Genomic DNA, 20,183 nt, shown 5'->3' on the forward strand with positions numbered 1-20,183 from the left:
TATTCTAATATATTGTTTGATTCTTTATATTACTTTATAAATATTGAATACGCCTTGTTTGATAATTTGACTCTGTTTTAATTTTATTATTTTTTTCGATCTTTATATAAGCCAATGATTTCCCTTTTCAATCCTTTAAAAAATCTTTTTTTTTTTTTGGTAAATGTTTTTACGTATTGTGATCGAAAAATTATTATTAATAATAATTATAATCGCAATATTTCCTCTTCTTCTTTGTTTTATCTTCTTTTTGAGTTGTTTAATCAATGATATAAATATTTTTTATTTATTCTCCAATATGTGTGCCCAGAGAAAATTTGTTGATTTCTTTTCAGAAAATTTAGAGATGTAATATTATTTTTCCAAAATAATATTTTATTCATAAAGATTTATGTAATGGTTTGTTGCTAATTTTTAAAAATTATTTGTTTGGTTTTTTCCCCCCAAAACTCTTATTATATTGGTTTTTTTCTTCTTTTTTCTTTGATAAAATAGATGGAATTTTAACTGTAGTTAATTTTAAAAAAATTTGAAAACTCTTTAAAAAATTTTCACTGTTATTTAACACTGTTCAAAAATTGGTATGATTGGTGAAGTTGGCCAATCTTCTTCCTCTTCTGAACTTAAACTTTCAGTTCTGTAAAAAAAAAAATAAACCAATAAATAAAAATTATTTATTAAAGATATTAAAAAAAGGAAGATACTCGTATTATTAAAGTCTTTAAATTTAGTAAGTGAAAGATTTTTTTGTTGATGAAAAATTAAAAATTAGAACTTGCGAAATACAATAATTTTTATAATTTATTTTTCTATTTAAAATTAATAATATCTTATAAGAACAGATAATTAAAGAATATTATTTATCACATACATTTTTGAATTTAATTTGAAATTGCAAAAACTATATTAAAGTACATAAAATATAATTAAACATTTATATTTTCAAGTAGTTGTGCATAATATTATTTCAAAACAAGAAAATTCTAGACAATAAGACTACATTTTGCATTAAAAACTTTAAGTTATTTATAAATTGCTTTTGTCGAAATATTAATAGCTTTCAGCAAACACATAAAATAATTATCTCAATCTAATTAATTAAAAATATTTGATAAGAAATAAAAATGAAAAACAATTCTGATAATAGGATAATAACCTAAATATTATTTTCATTATGACTGATAGCACTTAAAATGTGATAGTAACTTAGAAAATATCTGTATTTTACAATCACAAACAAATAAATTTTATTAAACAAAGAATTTTGTTAAAATAATGTTTTGTATTTTTTTTGTGTGTGTACTATTTACTTCGAAATTCTTATCAAATTTTCAAATATAATTTTGTATTTTATTAAATTTTCCGTATCAAGTTTGCAATAACAACAAAAAAAAAAAATAAAATAAAAAATCATGTTATGAGCTCAGAATACTTTTTATCAAGTAATTTTTTTTATTAGTGTGGTGTAAGTGCAAGTAGAATAATAATGTTTTTAGAATAATTATTTCATAAAGTAGGTTATAGATATTATTAAGATAATAAAAAAATTATCATAATTTCAAAAAATTATATCGCAGATAATATACCTTGATCTACATCCATCCATTTCATCAATTGTTTGCTGATTTGAAATTCCTTCTTCAATAGTTGGCAAATCTGAACAAAAACGATTAGTGGGGCGTAAAACACGTAATGTACGACTTGATAATTTCCATACTAAACGCTGTTTGTATGGTTGTTTATTTTGTCCATTATAATTTTTAAGAATATCGGAAACAACACCAAAACCATTCATAAATACACGTTCTGGGATCTAAAATAAGAAAAATAAAATTAAAATATTATATTTTTAGAATTTCTACTTTTTTTTTTCATTTAACGTTGAAAATTATAATATTAGCATGAATCCTGCAAAATACTTACACGTAAAAATTTTTGCATGAATACAATATATTCATAAAGATGTTTCATTTCTGGGCTTCCTTTTCTTGGATATGATTCGGTGATATGATGATCCAAATGTAAACAAATTAATACAAGTGCAAGAGTAGCTGGTGTTACAATTGTTGTTTGAACGTCACATAATAAAACTTCAAGACGCATTTCAAGCTCTTCTAATTTAATGAATTTCTTATAAAATTCAAAGAATTCATACCCCAATTCTTCTGCCATATTACGGAATAGATTGTAAAAAATGCGTAAGAAATTTAATGAAGTTATTGGTGGTTGTCCCATTTGGACACCCAATTTATTAGCAATAACCCCAGCCATTCGTTCTAAATCACCAGCTGTACAACCACACTGTACAAAGATAAAATATAAAATGAATTATTTTTTTTTTATCAATAATAAATACAATAATTAATAATGAAAATAAATTTATATGTACCTGAGAAATAGTAACTAAATCTTCAGGTGGTATTTGATTTAGACCCAACTGTTTAATTGCCAAATAAAATGATGCAACACTCATACAAGCCATATGTTTAGGTTTTACTGTCATTCTGTCGAGAAAGCGATCAACCAAACTAATCGCAGTGAATAAAACATCTGATGGTAATTCATACCACATTTTTAGACAGCGTAAGACGTAAGCAGATCCATCACGACCACCAGCGGTAACCTCCCGCTATAAGAACAACAAAAAAAAAATTAAAATACCAAAAAAGAAAATACTAGAAATAAAAAAAAACTAATCATATTAAATATCATATACCGAGAACTTCACAGAATGTGCGTCCTTACTTTTGCTCGTATATGCTTTACAATATTTTGTTTGGATATTTTTTTACTAAGCAACATAATATTGCAGACATTAAAACTTTTTTTTTATTTTCCACATAAATCAAAAACATATAATATCTATACGGGTATGTATATGATATTTCAAGGTTAAAATTTAAGTTAAACATGGAATATATTATTAAAAATTTATTGAACCACAAAGGTGTGTATGTATTTTTGTATAACGAATGCATTAAAACATGCATAAAAATTCGATATTTTTCATACTTATTACTTCAACATTGTATTAAAAAATGGAATTTGGATTTTATTAGATTAGATTATTTTTTTATTACAATATATTTATTTATTGAATTATTATTAACAAGGGGAAGGTATATTTTGAATGGTTTTGTTGTTACCACAGTAAAATAATTTGATAAAATATTAAAATAAAACTTAGTCATAAAATTATCGGCAACCTAAATGGTCAAGGACAATCGGTAAATCATAGGAACAGAAAGCTAATTATATTTGAAATCATAATATATATTTAGAAATCTATAGAACAAAGAATTGAATTTGAATAAAAACTTAATAAAAAATTAAATTTTTTTCCAAATTAGAGTAAAATTTTGGATTAAATACAAAATAAATTTGTAAGGGTCTTCAAAACTTTTAGAAATCTCAGCTTACTTACCCTTGATTCTTTAGGCAAAATCAATATTGTATGATATTTATCTTGTAATGCATCATATTCTTTTAATTTATTAATGAGATCTTCAGATGATACAAATTGTTCATCATTTGAATTATCAAAATTTTCATTATTAAACGATGTCGAAGGTGTAGGTGAAGATGATTGTTGCTGTTGTAGTTGTTGTTGTTTTCCTTGATCAAATTGTTCTTCATTTTGAATTTGATGTTCACCAAGTTCTTGTTGCTGTTGCTGCTGCTGTTGTACAATAATATTTGCATTTTCATTATTAAATATATTAATTGGGTTATTAATATTATTGTTGTTGTTGTTGATGTTATTATTAATGTTAATTGAATGCGACGACGAAGGTGGCGACGGCATTTTATTTATTTTATTTTGAATACCACTACTGCTACCAGCAGCAGCATCCGGTGTTCCAAGCCGGCCCTCCTCATCAGGCATTATCATCCACTGATCTCGCACCTCAGCATTACTGCTACCACCATTTATTTTAATATATTTATTATATTTTTTTGGTGATTGCATCAACATTGTTGGATTTTTTAATGATGATTTTTTATTATTATCTTGTTGTTGTTGCTGATTTTTATGTTGCATTTGTTGCTGTTGCTGCTGATGTTGGTGTTGATTAATCATCATTTGTGAAACATCATTTGTAATAATAGTGTCATCATTATTATGTAAATTTATTGATGTACTATTATTTGATGTTTGTGATCCCATTGCTGATGATGTTGATGCTATCATCATCTGGTGGTGCTGCACGATATCTTCGTTCATTTGAATATCAGTATCAATGACGAGATCGGCAGCAGAGTAGCGTACAGGGACAGACATTTTGAGGGCTGGCCTAGTACCTTTAATAAAAAAAATTAAATTCCAAAATAACAAAATGTGGGTGTTTGAAATTTTGAAAAAATAAATTTTTATTTTCTGTTTTTTTTTTTGTTTTTTTTGCAATTGAATTCAGATATCACCGAAAATACTAATTATTAATTTATAGTACTTTCTTCAATCTATAGAGTTTTGCAAAAAAATTCAATCAAATTTAATATTATTACTTTAAGCTTCAATTAAAATAAAAATTAGAAATTGGAGAAAAATTGAATGATATGAGAATGAAATATAATGATTTTGTTGTTTGCGTAAAATTTTATATATCCTCGAAACTTTATAAGTTTTGTACACAGTGGTCTATGATAAAAAATAAAATTGACCTTAGTACTAAATTCACGAGTATTTTATTAAATTGTACTCGTTTTAAAACCCTCAATTATTTTTTAATTTCCTTTTTTGGAAATTTTTTTTCTTTTCGAAATTCTGTACGCTTTTTACTTTTTGAAACAAGTACAAATTGGTTATAATGCTTAGAAAATTATTCCTTATTTTCTATTATAGCAAAAAACCTTAGTACTTTTTATTCGATTTATATTTAAATTCGATAAATTTACTTTGTTTCAAAATTTTAACAAAATGATTTTCAAATTAAATAAAATTACTTTGAATTCTTTATCTCTTAATTAAATACCTTTAATGTCTGAAAAATACAAAATATTTATTTAAAATACAAAAGAATAAAAATTAAAGAAAAAAAAAATATTTTACAATAGTCCTGCAAATTAAAAATATAATTTAAATTATAAATGAAATAAAACAAAATTTAAAATTAATTCAAATTAATTAATGTATTAAATTAATTAAGTATATAGGTATTAGTAAATGTTCTAATTAATAAATTAACATGTTGTATGCATATACAAGTTCGATAACGTCGAAGTAATTAATACATTAGGCTATATTAAATTCATTAGGCCCATACACATACCATTATACAATGAAGGGAAATGAGAAAAATTTATTTCCAAAGGTTTCGAAATCATTTGCTAGACTTAATTTGGATTTTTAAATGGATTCGTATCACTATTTCAATTGAATATCACAAATTCATAATATTTAATAATTCCAAATTAAAAATTAAAAAATTTTTGAACATTTTTGAAAATAATAGACATTTTCATAAATGCAATAATGCAAAACGCAATACTGCAAAAACATTACGTGATGAATATGTGATATATGTTTAACTATTCTATAAAATCAAAGCAGTTCATTTGATTTAACTAGAAACATTTTGTTTATGAATACAAATATAGCGCAGTTTTCGCTATAATATCGCGATATATTGCGTTTATGAAAAGATCGAATGAATATTTTGAAATTTTTAATTTCTATTTATTTTATTATTATTTTTACTATTTCTGTGTGTCTATTAATATAATATAATTTCATATATGAACACACTTACATACGTACCAATTTATACATATTTGAATGTTAAAAATCATTCATGTACACAAAATATCTAAATTTGGTATAAATAATTTTATTGCATTTAAGAAAATTTATTTATTTAAACTACTTTCATATTTTTAAAATTTATTGAATTTTTAATTTAATTATAAACAAATATTTTAAAAGCTTTTATACTATTTTAAGAGTTTCCTTTGGGAGTAAGTACTATAATTTTTTTTTCGTTTTTTGTTTTTAATAGAAAAACAAATATTTTGATGGAGAAGAAATAAATAAACAAAATGTACGTATGTATGTATGTAGATTAGAACAAAATTTCTTAATTGAAATATATATATGTATTACATGTTGCGTTGCTTTGTGTATAGAACGCTATTAAAAATAGTTCTGCAAAAATCAAAATTATAAAAACTTTTGATAATTTGGAAGTGAGGAAAGAAGTGAAAGAAAAGTTTGTGTCACGGCGATAGTAGCATATAAACATAAAATTAAACGTCAATAATTCATAAAAATTAAAATGGAGAGAGAAAGGTTACCGACCGATTCCAATGTTTTCATTTTTTTTTTTGGTCGTTTTATTTGTTTGGTTGTTTTTTTTTACAATAATTTTAGGTAAATTAAGAATCGTAAAAAAATACTATTAAGTTTTTTTTTTATTTTACAAATTCAGTTTTATATTATTTCTTTTTTTTTGTAGTGTTTTTTTTTTTTAAATTTCTGTTCCTTAAAAATTTTATAAATAAATTTGCAATAAAAACACATTTGTATACGTATATTTTATTACACTTTCAACGAAACATATGTCGGTTGACTTGGGTGAAATAAACTTTGCTCAAGCACAAATTTTATATATGTACATATGTATGTACACAATATGTTTATTTGAATATTAAAGAATTTATTAGCAGAAAAAAGTTCAAAGTTTTCTTAATTAAAAAACAATTTTCCCCAACTTAAATTTTTTTTTCTTTTTTTCCGATTCTTTTTCTGTCGTCTACAGAATTTTTAATTAGGTAAATAAATAAAATAATACAAATATTAAATTTATTGAATTTATTCAACAAATAAATATTGAAAACAATTTTTTTTTTCAATGAAATTGATTCTTTGTTATTATGAGAAGGTTCATAAATATACAGATGGCAACTATAACAGTATAACAAAAATACATATGTGCATATGTACATATACGAAAAATAAATTACAAAAAAAAAAAAAAAATTAAAAATATTTTTGCTTTTTTTTTAAATTTCGAATTTTAAAATTTTTCGAAGTTTCCTGAAATTTTTCGAAATTTTATCTATGTCTGTTCTGAACCTGTTATAAAGCAACTTCCTCATATATCTTAAAATTTAATATATCGTGCTCCTGAAAATATGCAATTTAAAACCTAATCGTTATAGTAAAGAGCTCCCATTAAATAGCATTTTCATAATACGTTATGAAATAAAGTAGTATACGTTAATTTTTGGGCATGTAGTTTTTTTTATTAATTCTTTAAGAATATATGAAACAGATTGAAAGAGACTATAAAACTTATTCAAATAATTTTGAATTAAAATTCGAAAACAATTGAAAACAATTATTACATATCCGAAGGCGTATACATGACCGACATTATTGGTTATGTGAGTGTAACAGTTTTTGTCAATTTCTGTATCCTGCATAACAGTGTAATTAAGTGTATAAGTACAAATATACAAATGACATGACTGATTCCATTTCTATTATATACGACATCTAAACAGATAATTCGCAAAGGTCCATTTTTTAAGAAATTCAAATTGAAATACAAAAAAAAATTAAGAAATCTATTCTAAAAATATTTTTTCCGGAAGGAAAACAAGAAGTCTTATCAAAATTTATAATAAAAATAAAAACTATTATATAGAATATAGGAACTTATAACATTTAAAATAATTTTTATACTTTATTAACATAATGAACAAAAAAAATAAACATCTATTATAATTATGAATCATAATATCTACTTTTTTGAAAAAAATAATTTAAATAATACAAAGTAGCTCAAATTGACCTTCAAACTATTTATTTACCAATACACTTAAATTAATTTTTTTTGTTTTAGATAACTTGAACGAAAAGATTCCAAACTCTTATAGGGAAAAATGAGAGGAAAAAAAAACTAGCTACTTGAATAAGAAAAATTTAAAACGTGTTGCTAAATTGTTTTTCTTTTATATTTTTTTTTTGTTTTTTTTTTTTCAATTAACATTCAAAATGAAATTAGTAAAACAAAAATTAAATTAAAACAAAAAATTTAAACAAAATAATTTATCAAGGTTTTGTTTATCAAATAATATCAGGCTATACAAAAAAAAATGTAAAAATAAAATTTAAATATTTTGAAAAAACAATTAAAATAATTGAAATTTTATACATAAAGCGGGATTCATTTACATTATTACAATATAAAAGTAAATTAGCGTTAATTAAATGAATTAAAATTTTATAAAATTTACATTCAAACTATGTTCATATGTACATTATACACACCTAAGTACACATCAATGTAGGCACATTAGAAATATTACAATTGACTTCAATTTTCTATAAAATATTTTTTTTTCCTAAATCTACTATTATTACATTGTGTATATGTATGTAGATAAATACAGATTCGTACATATGTATCTCTTTTTCTCTCATAATAATTAATTCTTCTCTAATTTCTTAAATATATGGTGAGGGTATAGTTACTTGTTAATTGTTGTTTAAATATTCTAACATGGAAATATTAAAATAAATTTTTTTTTTTTGATTTCTTAAACTTAGAAGTTACAATTTTTTCTTATTTCAATTACTTGAATATGCGATAAAGAACTTAGCGAGAATTTTACTAGTACTAGATACGAACCAACCTATATATATATATATATGTACTTATTTGGGTTAAATTTTAATTAAAATGAATTAAGAGTAAGTAAATATTCGAAAACTTGATGAGAAGTTTAATGAACAAAATTAGAACATAATTCAATTTTCATTGAACAAAATACTGGAACAATATATTATGTTTGAAGTATTTATAACAAAAAAAACTCTGCTCCAAATATTTTTCTTAGCTAAATAACTTATTTAAAACAAATTGAATTCAATATTCTTCAAAAATAATTCAAAATATTCATAAATCAAAAAAATTATCAAAACTTAAATTGAGCGAAATCTGCATAAATAATTGAAGTATTGAAAAAAAGTATGTTTACATAATTTGCTGTTTGGATATTATCATAGATCAAAAACGAATATTATAATTTGTATTTCCAAATCAAAATTTAAAAAATAATAGCAAAACGTTAAAACTGAAAGATAAAAGCAAAATAAATAGAAATATCGATTTATTGAATTCCTGTCATCGGAAAACGGTAAAAAAAAAAAAACAAAAACAGTTGCAAATTTTATTTTGTTGTCAATTTTATAAAGAAATCTTAAATTTTTAATAATATTCAATATTATTTAACAGTAAAAGTAAATCATATTTTTAATAAAATATGAAAAAAAAATTTTAAAAATCAAATTTAAAATTATGATAAAAAAAATTATAAAATTTTAACAATAAAAGAAAGCTATAATTATATTTTGAAAGAAGCAAAGAGTACTATATATGTATATAACTGTAAAATACTAAAAATAATACGTGATCATCGTCACACGTGCAAGTAAAACATGACCTCGGAAAGCTCTAGTTCATATTTAATATTGAAAAAGATGACAACAATAAACAAAGCATCTTTTTTGACAAACAAAATATGTACAATTTTTCAAAAAAAAGTCAAATGGTTGACATTATTATTAATTTACATTTAAAAGAAATGAGTACGTATCAAAATTTATATACATATATTGTATGTATTGCATATATAAATATGTTTGTTTGTATTTATAAAAGAAACTACCAGAGAGCTACTGAAATCAGGCATAAAACTCCATATTAAAAATTTACTAATATGAGCCTCAAAATGTCACAAAATCGTATGGTTAAAATAAAGAAATTGAGCGCTATGTTTTCAATTTATATTACACTTAATGTACATACGAGTATGTATATAATATTCCATATTGTTTTGCAATCTAAAATAAATTAAATATATTAAAAATTATTTACTACCATGTTTGAAAAATGACATCTTCACATAAATACTCCAAATATTTACTTTATTATATAGGTTTATCTAAATTTTCATAAGCACATACACATATATGTGTACATACATAATATGTATATTATATTTTACATAGGCATGTATAACATTATATTAGAAAAAAAAAACAAAAGAATAAAAATAAAAATAAATTATCACTTTGTCATTTCAAGGAGACCTTGAGTAAACTTTTTAATATTTTTGTTTATTCTAATGAAATATACATACTTAATAATATCTTTACAGAGTGATTTGAAAATCATTTTCATTATTTTCATAATAATATATTTTACATACTTAATAGAAAAATAAAATTATATTATTTATAATTTTTAAATTAAATTTTATTTATTAATTAAAATCATTGTAGATTTAGAATATTTTAATTGAATCAATAATTTTCTCAATAATTTAATATTTGTTATATACATGGGCAGGTTTATGTATATTTCATAATATTTTATGATAAAAATAGTAAATTTTTCTAAATGTTAGAAGAATTGTCTGGAAGTTTCCGCTTGAAACATCATTTTATAATAATCACTGTAGGATATTGAATTATATTCAATATTCCAACTGTATTGTAAAAGGAAAAATTTTGTAAGATTTTATATTAAATCTAATTGTATCGTATCACCACAGAAATTGTAAATTTTCAACATACATATAATATTATTACACGAATATAAACTTATATTTTAAATTAAATTATTTATATTCGTGTCATGATTGTAATTGTTTGAATTCAAAACTAGTTATATACGTTCACATACTCGTATATATATATATATATAATCAAAATATATGTGTAGATATGTAAATTTTCTACTTATTTAGTTGCTTTAATTACAATTGCTAATTTAATTACATTTGGTTTTTAAATAAACTTTCTCCTTCCATAATTAACGTATTATCAAAAAAAATGAAAGTTTTCTTTATTTGAGTGACCCTGGCAAAGCTAAGAACATTGTAATCAAAATACGCAAGTACTTACTTGCGTACATATTTCGATTATTATGAATTGATTAAACAATAAGAAAGAAAATATATGAAATTTTTTGAATTTTGCGAAAACAAATCAATTACAAATTTTTATACATACACGAACATACATACGTACTTTATGTATATAACATTATAAGTTTTTATTGTATAACTAATAATTTGCAAGATAAATTAGTAAATATTTTTTTTGGAAATTTTTATTTTTTATTTTCGAACACTATATTATACCGTACCATAAATTTAACAAAAATTCCACTGATTATGTTTACGAAAAATTTCACGAGCATTGAGTATGTACAATATCGTATTTTATTTTCATTTTAATAGCATTTTATGTTTTCTTATATTTTTTATTGTTATTATTATATTTACCATAATAATATTATATTATTATTTTTTAAATATACAACATTCATACATACGCATGTATAAGGTATCAAATTTAGGTTAAAGTTTCAGATAAAGTCTTTTAAATTAAAATTGCGCATCTAAAACCCTACTATAAATATGGCTCACGCTTAATAAACATATAAATTATTTATTATAATAATGTTATTATGTAGATATACATATATATGCATGTATATATGCATAAATGTTTTAATATAATGCTTTCATATATACTTAGTAGCATACAATGTATTTTTGTTTACGATTAATAATAAATAATATATTGTGAATTAGTTACACACTTTGAATATTTTTGTTTTTAATTAAAATTAAAATAAAAAACAAAAAAAAAATGTTCATTTAAGTTTCAAATTAGATATGTATATGTATATACATATGTGCGTAGATTACGAATATGGACGCACACACATAGCCGAATTACTTCTTTATGCATAAATATACAATCACGTATTTTCATTTAGAATTGAAAGACTCTCTACTACAAGAGACACTAAATAAATATTAAAAAAGACAAAACATAATTTTTTCAATTTTTCCAATTGTAATACAAAATGTATCGTGAATTTCCACTAAAAAAATATATCGTAAACAAAATCGAAATAAATATGCTGGTAAATATTAATTTTATTATTGTGAATGTTATACAAAGTTGGAGACTATCATAATATGACTCTACAATGTTAAGAATGTTCAAGAATGTTATTCAATCCTAGTAATTTTGACAAATCTGAGTGATCTTTCACTTACAAGATTTACAGTCATGCAAATGACATTAACATTTTTATTACTTTCATTACTGTTATTATTGAAATGATTCTGGTATGTTAAAAATTAGTTATATAACATAGCAGTGTTATACTACATAACAACAAAATACTACTTGTTGATAAAATAATCTGGCAACACCGGAAAGCAATTAACATATCAATAACAAGTAGAAATAAGTATAACCAGTTAATAAAGTAGTCAGAGTGTGTTAAAATTAAACTTTTTTTTTATTTCATGTATCTTCCTACTTCATTTAATTTGCTAAGTCGAACTCAAAAAATTATTTTGATGATTTTTTTTTCTTTATTGTTATTAGTCGCCTACACAATTTACATTTTACTTTATTTTTTTTTATGAAGGTTTCCAAAATTAAAACGAGAATATAGGTAAAACTTATTTTGTCAACTAATATGCCATACTTATGCAATTAAATTAATAAAAGAGAGATTGGTGAAGAGAGAAGGAAAGAGTGAGACGGGTAGATATTATTAATTTCATATTTAAATAACTTAAAAAAATTGTTAATAATAAAATGTATAAAAATATTTATAAAATAAAAATTTTTATTTTTGACCCTCATATGCACACATTAGCTTTTATGAAATAAAAATATTGATTTTATAATTACTTTAAATTGAAATTTTGTAATTTTCAATATTTCTCAAATAAAACCTGGTACAATTTTATTTGAGATTAAATAAGCTTAAATTGACAACCAAGTGCATACATACATATATATAATAAAATTTATGGGCCACTGAAACAGTCTGAAACAAAAATGAAACCTAATTGTCAAAAATCGGTACTTTTATCCGATTTTATGTAACCACGCAATATTATATAATTTTTAAAAATGTGCAAATTTAAAATTTTTGTTTGTATTTTTAAAATTAGGAATAAATAAATTTTTAACAAATTTGAAATTAATAGAACAATATAATTACAACATATGCATTTTCATATATGTGAACATAAAATTATAATTAAAATTTAAAATTAAATCGAATACTAGCATTATAGAAATGGAATTATAAATTTAATATTCTATTATAACTGTTAACACAATGAAAAACTTACAAAATATTAAACATGTAGCACAGTTCATAGCTATATATAACCAATTACATTTTAAGTAATATACACCTAACAAAAATTTTTGTGAAATAAGTAATGAAATAAAATAGTTTAATGTAAAATCCAAATATGAACTTAAATTACATTATAACATTACATTACATAGAGCTTTTCTTCTTCTTACGACATTGCTAATAAAAATTAAAAAGAAATCCTACTTAATTTGTTTCATTTATTTCGTCTGTCCGTCAGCATTTCTATTTAGAAAATTTCTAAACATTTTAAGATAAATAACGTAGCTTTTATTATTTTATATGCAAATCGATTTTTTATATAATATAAAATTCATCAATATTTCGAAATTCATAAATAATAAGCAATAAAAGAAAATAATATAACTTTACAATTCATCCAAGAAGTATGCAATATGAGGATATAACATGATTTAAGAGGATATAATAATATAATGTAACTTAAAATAGGAGAATACCGTAAATCCAAGTTTCATTCGTATCAAAGCTACCGTTTGCGAAAAGTTTTCCGAGTTAAAGCTTGCCAAAATTGTACAAATCGTATACATACTATACATTTTTTATTGCCTAATTGCAAAAGAAATAATTGTACAAAACATTGTTTTTCTTTTAATAGGTTCCTTTTAATTACTGATTAAATTGTTTAAAGGAAACGTGCTTCTTTACAAACCATTGGTTTAAGATTCAATTTTTTTTTCTTCTTTTTTTTTTTACTTCTGTTTTACAACAATATTTTGGAAAATTTAACAATTTATTCCATCACCTTTAAAATGTAATTATTTGTTAGATTTTGTAATATTTTCCATTACACTTATATACATACATATATCTACAATAGTTATTTACTATAGATAACATTGGATTAATATTAATTTTTGCTTTTCTCATTTTCGTTTTTAAAAGTGGGCTAATTTAACATTGAATTTTATTAAGTAAAATTCTTGTAGCTTTTTTGGTTATTTTTTAAATTACGATTTTTATAAAATACGGTATACAATGAGAAATAGTGATGTGATTTTAAAAATGTTATTGTTGACTATTTTTTTTTTTTTTTCTTTTCTTTTGTTAAAAAATTTCACCTTCCTAATCTCATCTTAGAAAAACAAAAAAAAAATGTGTCTGTATGTATAATCATAATTACGTTATATTATGTACCATTTTTATATATAAGTATGCTGTAATTTTTTTGTGCTGAAAGAGTGTTGGTACCTTTATCATTGTAATTAAATGTAGGTACTTTTTGATTTTTTTAATATTTACTAATTTACTTTTTCAGATCATGAACAAACTTCATTTTTTAAAGGTGAAATTAATCAAATAAATCAGTTATTTTTTGGATTGTCTTAATATTTTTTATATTTTTTTTGTATATCCGTATGTACATTTAATGTATTTTTCAATATAATCATTGTGCATACATAAATATATATATATATCTATATGTACATATGTTGTCTTATGTGATGACCTATTATAAAGTTTAAATAATTATCTAAATTTCTTAGGAAAAAAATATACGATATGAAAATAATTATTTTAATAAATTTTTTTTTTGTTTTTGAAAATTAAAATTATTGAGTATAGTAATTAAAATTAAATATTTCATATTTTGATTTATGAGGGGACCTTCAAATGACAACTGCTTTAACGAGAAAAATAATTTTCAAATAATTATATTTTATTATAGATACGACTGCATTGTATGAAATACGTTAAAAAAAATTGCAACTCAACTCGAATGTCTTTAATTAAATTAAAGCTTCATAGTAGCGCTTGTAAATGCAACACGTTATTTTGACCTAATACAAGGATTAAAATACACGCTAGATCATTATTTAAAAATAAAAAATAATTAAATCTTTTAGTTTTAAACTACAACTCTTTCATAAGTACTTGATAATTAATTTGACACCCTATATTTTAATATTACAATATTATTGACATAAAAATATGTTTGTTTGTATACTTATACAGAATTCTAATATGATTATACTTTAATCACTTAAATACTAAAACTATTCAAATATAATAATAATAATTATCTATATGTCATACATACATACATAATAAAATGAAATTGTAGGAGCGTTTAACATAATCATACAATTTTGTTAAATTAGCCAATTTTTATTTCACTATTTTATTATTATTTTTTTTGACATACTTATTTAAAAAAAAATAAATAATAAAAATAATCATACAAATAAAATGCTTGCCGAATAACAAAAAGTTAAAGCTAAAAAAAATTTGCATATTTTTTATTTTTTACGTCACATTCGCCAATTCTCACTTAATCTCTCCGCAAACACAACAAATCTCTATTTTTTTTTTAATACATGTTATTGTACAATGTTCTACTGTTTGTTTGAAACACATTTACATCTACATAAAATATCATGTCTCATAACAAAAAAAATATAACATTAGCATTTGCATGACCGACCGGTTTCGAATAACATGAAATATTAGTGTTGATGTACAGTTTTTTTTATATTTTACAAAAATTATAATAATAGAATTATGTTTCTCTACTGTAATTGAAGTTAAATTTGATTACAAGACATTTATTTTATAATAAAAAATTAGATAAAATATGAAATTTCATTTATTGTAATACATTTATATTTGTATAACAATTAAGAAATCTTATATGTATGTATTTGTATATATGTACGTATATAGTATTTATATAGAAAATCTTACTATTGTAACATAAGCGCTTTGAATAGCCTTGTAATTCATCTGTATGTCGTTTTCCATAAGAACTCATTTTAAATATTTGTTCTTTTTTTTTTAAATAAACGAAAAATATCTAAAAAATTAAATATTTTTTTTCAGTCCGATATTGAAAAACACTACTCTACTCTAGCAATATGCGAGTTAAAAAGAATTTCTAAATACGTAATTTTTTCTTAACTCTTAACGTAATATAAGAAAAACGAAAGAAAAAAAAATATTATACATACAGTGAATTGAAAAAGAAATCGGACATGTTTATATTACAAAGTCTTCTTGGATTCCAAAAAAAAAAAATGAATTTAACAAACGTGATAAAGTAAAATTTATTGTAGAACAATGAAATAGTTACGACTGTATATAAAAGATAATTTAAATTAAATTCATACAAAATTTGATTAAACTGTTCAATTCCATTTAAATAAAAGTGAAGAAGACAAGACTGCCCAGTTTTTTCAGAATATTTATTAAATCAGAACATCGACTAAATAAATTTGATTACTTTGTATAAGAATTAATCGTAAGTACTGTAAAGACTTCATTTTTCTGTAAAGAGTGGCATTATTAGTAGAAAAATAAAATTACGTTTTGTTTTCGAATTTTTCTTTTTTATTTTTTTACCCAAACAGTAGTAAGACAATAGTAAACAAAGTTTTTATTTTATTGTAAAATAATTTTTTAAAAAAATTAAATAGTAAATGTCCGATCCCTCTTTAGATTAACGGTATATACGAACTACATGTCTAAAGAAAGTTTATTTACAAAAGAGAGGCGTAATAAAAAAAAAATGATTCGGCAATCGTCACGTCACTCGTTATCGTTAGCAATATTTTAAACAAAATGAGAGAAAAAATCATTTGTTTTGCTCTCTTATATTTAATTTAAAAATTGAAATCAGAAAAACTAAAATATGATTTTAATTGAGAAATCAAATATATTATATACAATGTAAGTGTGTGTATGTATGTACATAGGAGTACATATATATAAATAGTTCAGGAAATATACATATGTTCGATAAACAAAATAAATAACAATTTTAACGATTTTTTTAATTCAAAAAATAATATTCAAATTAAAGCCCAAGGCTATAAAACTATTAAAAAAAATCAAATTTTTTTTTTTGGAACTTTGATCATGTGCTTTATAAAATATGAAACTTGTAATAGTTGTAAAAAATTTTAAATGGGTTTTAGAACAATTTGAGGCTCATTTACTTAAATACACATATTTAAATGGGACTGCTCAAAATCAAGAAAAAAAACTGCCGCGAATTTCACTGCCGGCATATTATTAACAATGTGTGTTTATTATCATATGCAAATTTCGATTGATTTCGTCGTTCCGCTGTTGTTGTAGGTCAACAACGGAAATCGTCCGCCATAGTCGTTCACCCGTTAGCAATTTTGAAATTTTTGCAGTCGTTTTTTTGCTGGTTCCTGGTGTTTTTGAAAAAAAAATCAATGTTATTTTTAATTAAAGGTACGTGCTACCAAATACTTTTTCAATATACTCGTAAATTCAAATTTTGCAATATAAATTTTAATTACTGCTTGTTACGTAAAACATTAAATAATAACGCATACATACATTAACGCATATCCATAAAATTTTCGTTATAACTCAAAAAAAAAAAAAAATTTTAGTCTGAAATTTATTTTATGCTCAAAACATAATTTTTCTGTTTTGTTGAAAAAAAAATTTTTTTGAAGATTTTGTAAAATCGGCGCGGCGCGGCATTTTAAAGAAATCTTATTTGCTTTTTAATTAATTTTACTAGTCTCAATTCGTATGAATATTTTATAAGTAATAAAAACTTAAAATAAAAAAACATTTAAGAATTGTAATTAAAAATTTTCATTATTCGTCCCTCACTATTTTTTTTTCAAAATTCTAAATAACGCATTGGTAACTAAATAGGTTACAAAATTGAAAATGGCAAATAAAAATTTCAAAAAACCTCTATAAAATTTAATTATTTTTTACTATAAACAAGTGTTATATGTGTGTATTTATGCTCGTCATAAAAAAAAACGAAAACGGCGTCTTAAATTCTAAAATTAATTTCTATTTTTATTATTCTATACTTCAAACAGCCTTTAAACAGTGATAACAAACTATAATTACAATAAAATTGCTGTTTTAATTTACTATTGCATACATTTAATTTGGATTCTAAAAACTATTTTTTAATTTTATTTTAAATACCGAGAACTAAAGAAAGTAATTCTAAATTTCAATGTTTCTTGTTGGAATTAGATTGTGGTCAAAAGTTAAGGTAAACAAATTATTTAACGATATATTTTTATAAAATATTATTATTATAATACAAGTACCAGAAATCATTTACAATTTGAGTACTTCACAAATAAAACGAATTCTTTGTTTTATTCATTGTAATTTTACTTATTGGTGATCTCAGAATTAAAAAATGATTTGACTAAAATTAATCGAAATGAATTAAATTGTGAAAATATTTGTGAATAATTATCACAATTATCAATATGGTGTGATCAAAGTCACAACTCTATTTTATTATACTCAATAATCAATAAATATATTTTTTTCGCAACGAAGAAAACCTAGTCTAGTATTTCGTATATGTCTATGCATAATATAGATTAGGTTAGAACTCTACACTATAGAAAAATTTGATAATAAATACTGCAAAATATTATTGATTATTTCTCAATAGGTATTATTATTGACAAATATTTAAACTATAATATTTTTATATATGTAAATAGTTTTTATAAAATAGCTCTAGATATATGTATATACATATATGAGCTAAAATGATAATAATTTTGAATCTATATACAAAGTATTTTATTGAAATTTTGATAAGCTTATTATTTTTACAATAATAAAAAAAAATAAACTATTAAATTTTTAATGGAACAAAGAAGAATAAAATTACTGATACAAAAGAACAATGAAATGCAAATAACTCACATGCATTGCCATTTGTGGGCAACACATTTTGCAGTAGAATGGGATAGCAAAACCTTAGTGGATAGCAACACATTAGAATATGTATGTACATAATTTAATAAATTAAGAAGTTAATAAATGAATTCAATTATTTTGATAAATGAAGACAATAAAGTTTGACAGATAATGTTTTGTATTTCGATTTGAATGTCATTGCCATACACATAGTAATTTTATTATTTGATAGTAAGAATTTTGATTATTTTTCTCTAATTTTATTTAATATATTTGAAATTTTTATGCTTGCAATCAAATTTTGTTTTTTATTCCAAACTTATGTCACTTAAAATACAACCAGACATAGGTAAAAAAGAATATAATTAACGAGTTTGTTTTATAACACTTATATGAAATAAGTACTCGCATTAAAATGTTAAAGCATCAATTAAGTCATATTTTCTAATTTCAACAAAACAAGATTGAATAATTAAAATTGAATAATTGAAGTTTATTTTTTACATTTTGTTTATTTAATTTACGTACGTATACATATGTATGTATAATAAAAAATTAAAAATTGTATCGTACAAAATCATTAAAATATTATAAATAATTTAATTTTAAATTTTCAAATAATCAATGGCTCTTGACAGAAAAACATAATAATCATAAATGACGTCAGAAATTTTCACTTGATAGAAAGACGTAATAATCCTAAATGACGCCAGAAATCTACTCTGTTAGAAATTTTTCAATGAAAAATAAAGAAATATGTTTTCGGCGATTTTATATTATTTTTGTTATACTTAATTAATCTTCGTTTTAATAGTATAATATTAATATTAAATGTAACCTTTATATGTAGTATTCTTCCAAATTACCAATATACTAGTATTAACAGTTTATTAAGTGCTATATGCACTTATAAGCAAGTTTTCTTTATATTTATTGCTTTTTGAATTTATATTTATTGCTTTTGAAATAAGTTTCCTTAAAAAATGTTCAAATTGAAACTTAAACATATACGGTCTTGATTATATAAAATGATAGAATATAATTATTATTCAGACAATTTAGAACAAAATTGGAAAGTCAATATTTACTAAATTAATATTATTGTTCAATAAATATAAAGATAATAATTAATTGTATAAATGTTATACGTAAGTATTATGTTACTTAATTTAAAAATAAATTTTAAAATAAAAATTTTATTTCTTCATCGTATAATTCAAATAATTTTATTGTTAACGTGCTAAATTCAATTTAAATTTGTATATCACCATCGAATTTTATAATATGTAA

General features: G+C 21.9%; 1 protein-coding gene across 3 annotated transcripts in view; it reads right to left on the bottom strand.

Moving 5' to 3' along the window:
• LOC129613089 (cyclin G) overlaps positions 1 to 20,183 on the bottom strand; it is a 43,015-nt gene continuing 22,832 nt past the window's right edge. For 2 of the 3 annotated variants that reach the window (XM_055527010.1, XM_055527011.1), the window contains exons 2-6: positions 3,425 to 4,302; positions 2,390 to 2,629; positions 1,924 to 2,301; positions 1,587 to 1,813; positions 1 to 637 (exon numbers count right to left, since the gene is read on the bottom strand). In XM_055527010.1, coding sequence (XP_055382985.1) covers positions 562 to 637; positions 1,587 to 1,813; positions 1,924 to 2,301; positions 2,390 to 2,629; positions 3,425 to 4,282 — 1,779 coding nt within the window. In that variant the 5' untranslated portion in view covers positions 4,283 to 4,302 and the 3' untranslated portion in view covers positions 1 to 561. Of the gene's footprint in view, positions 638 to 1,586; positions 1,814 to 1,923; positions 2,302 to 2,389; positions 2,630 to 3,424; positions 4,303 to 15,911; positions 16,077 to 20,183 lie in introns of those variants that run through there. The other variant, XM_055527009.1, reaches the window with a different exon arrangement.

This window comes from Condylostylus longicornis, unplaced genomic scaffold (genome assembly GCF_029603195.1).
Source record: "Condylostylus longicornis isolate FDR11 unplaced genomic scaffold, ASM2960319v2 ptg000080l, whole genome shotgun sequence".
NCBI lineage: Eukaryota > Metazoa > Arthropoda > Insecta > Diptera > Dolichopodidae > Condylostylus > Condylostylus longicornis.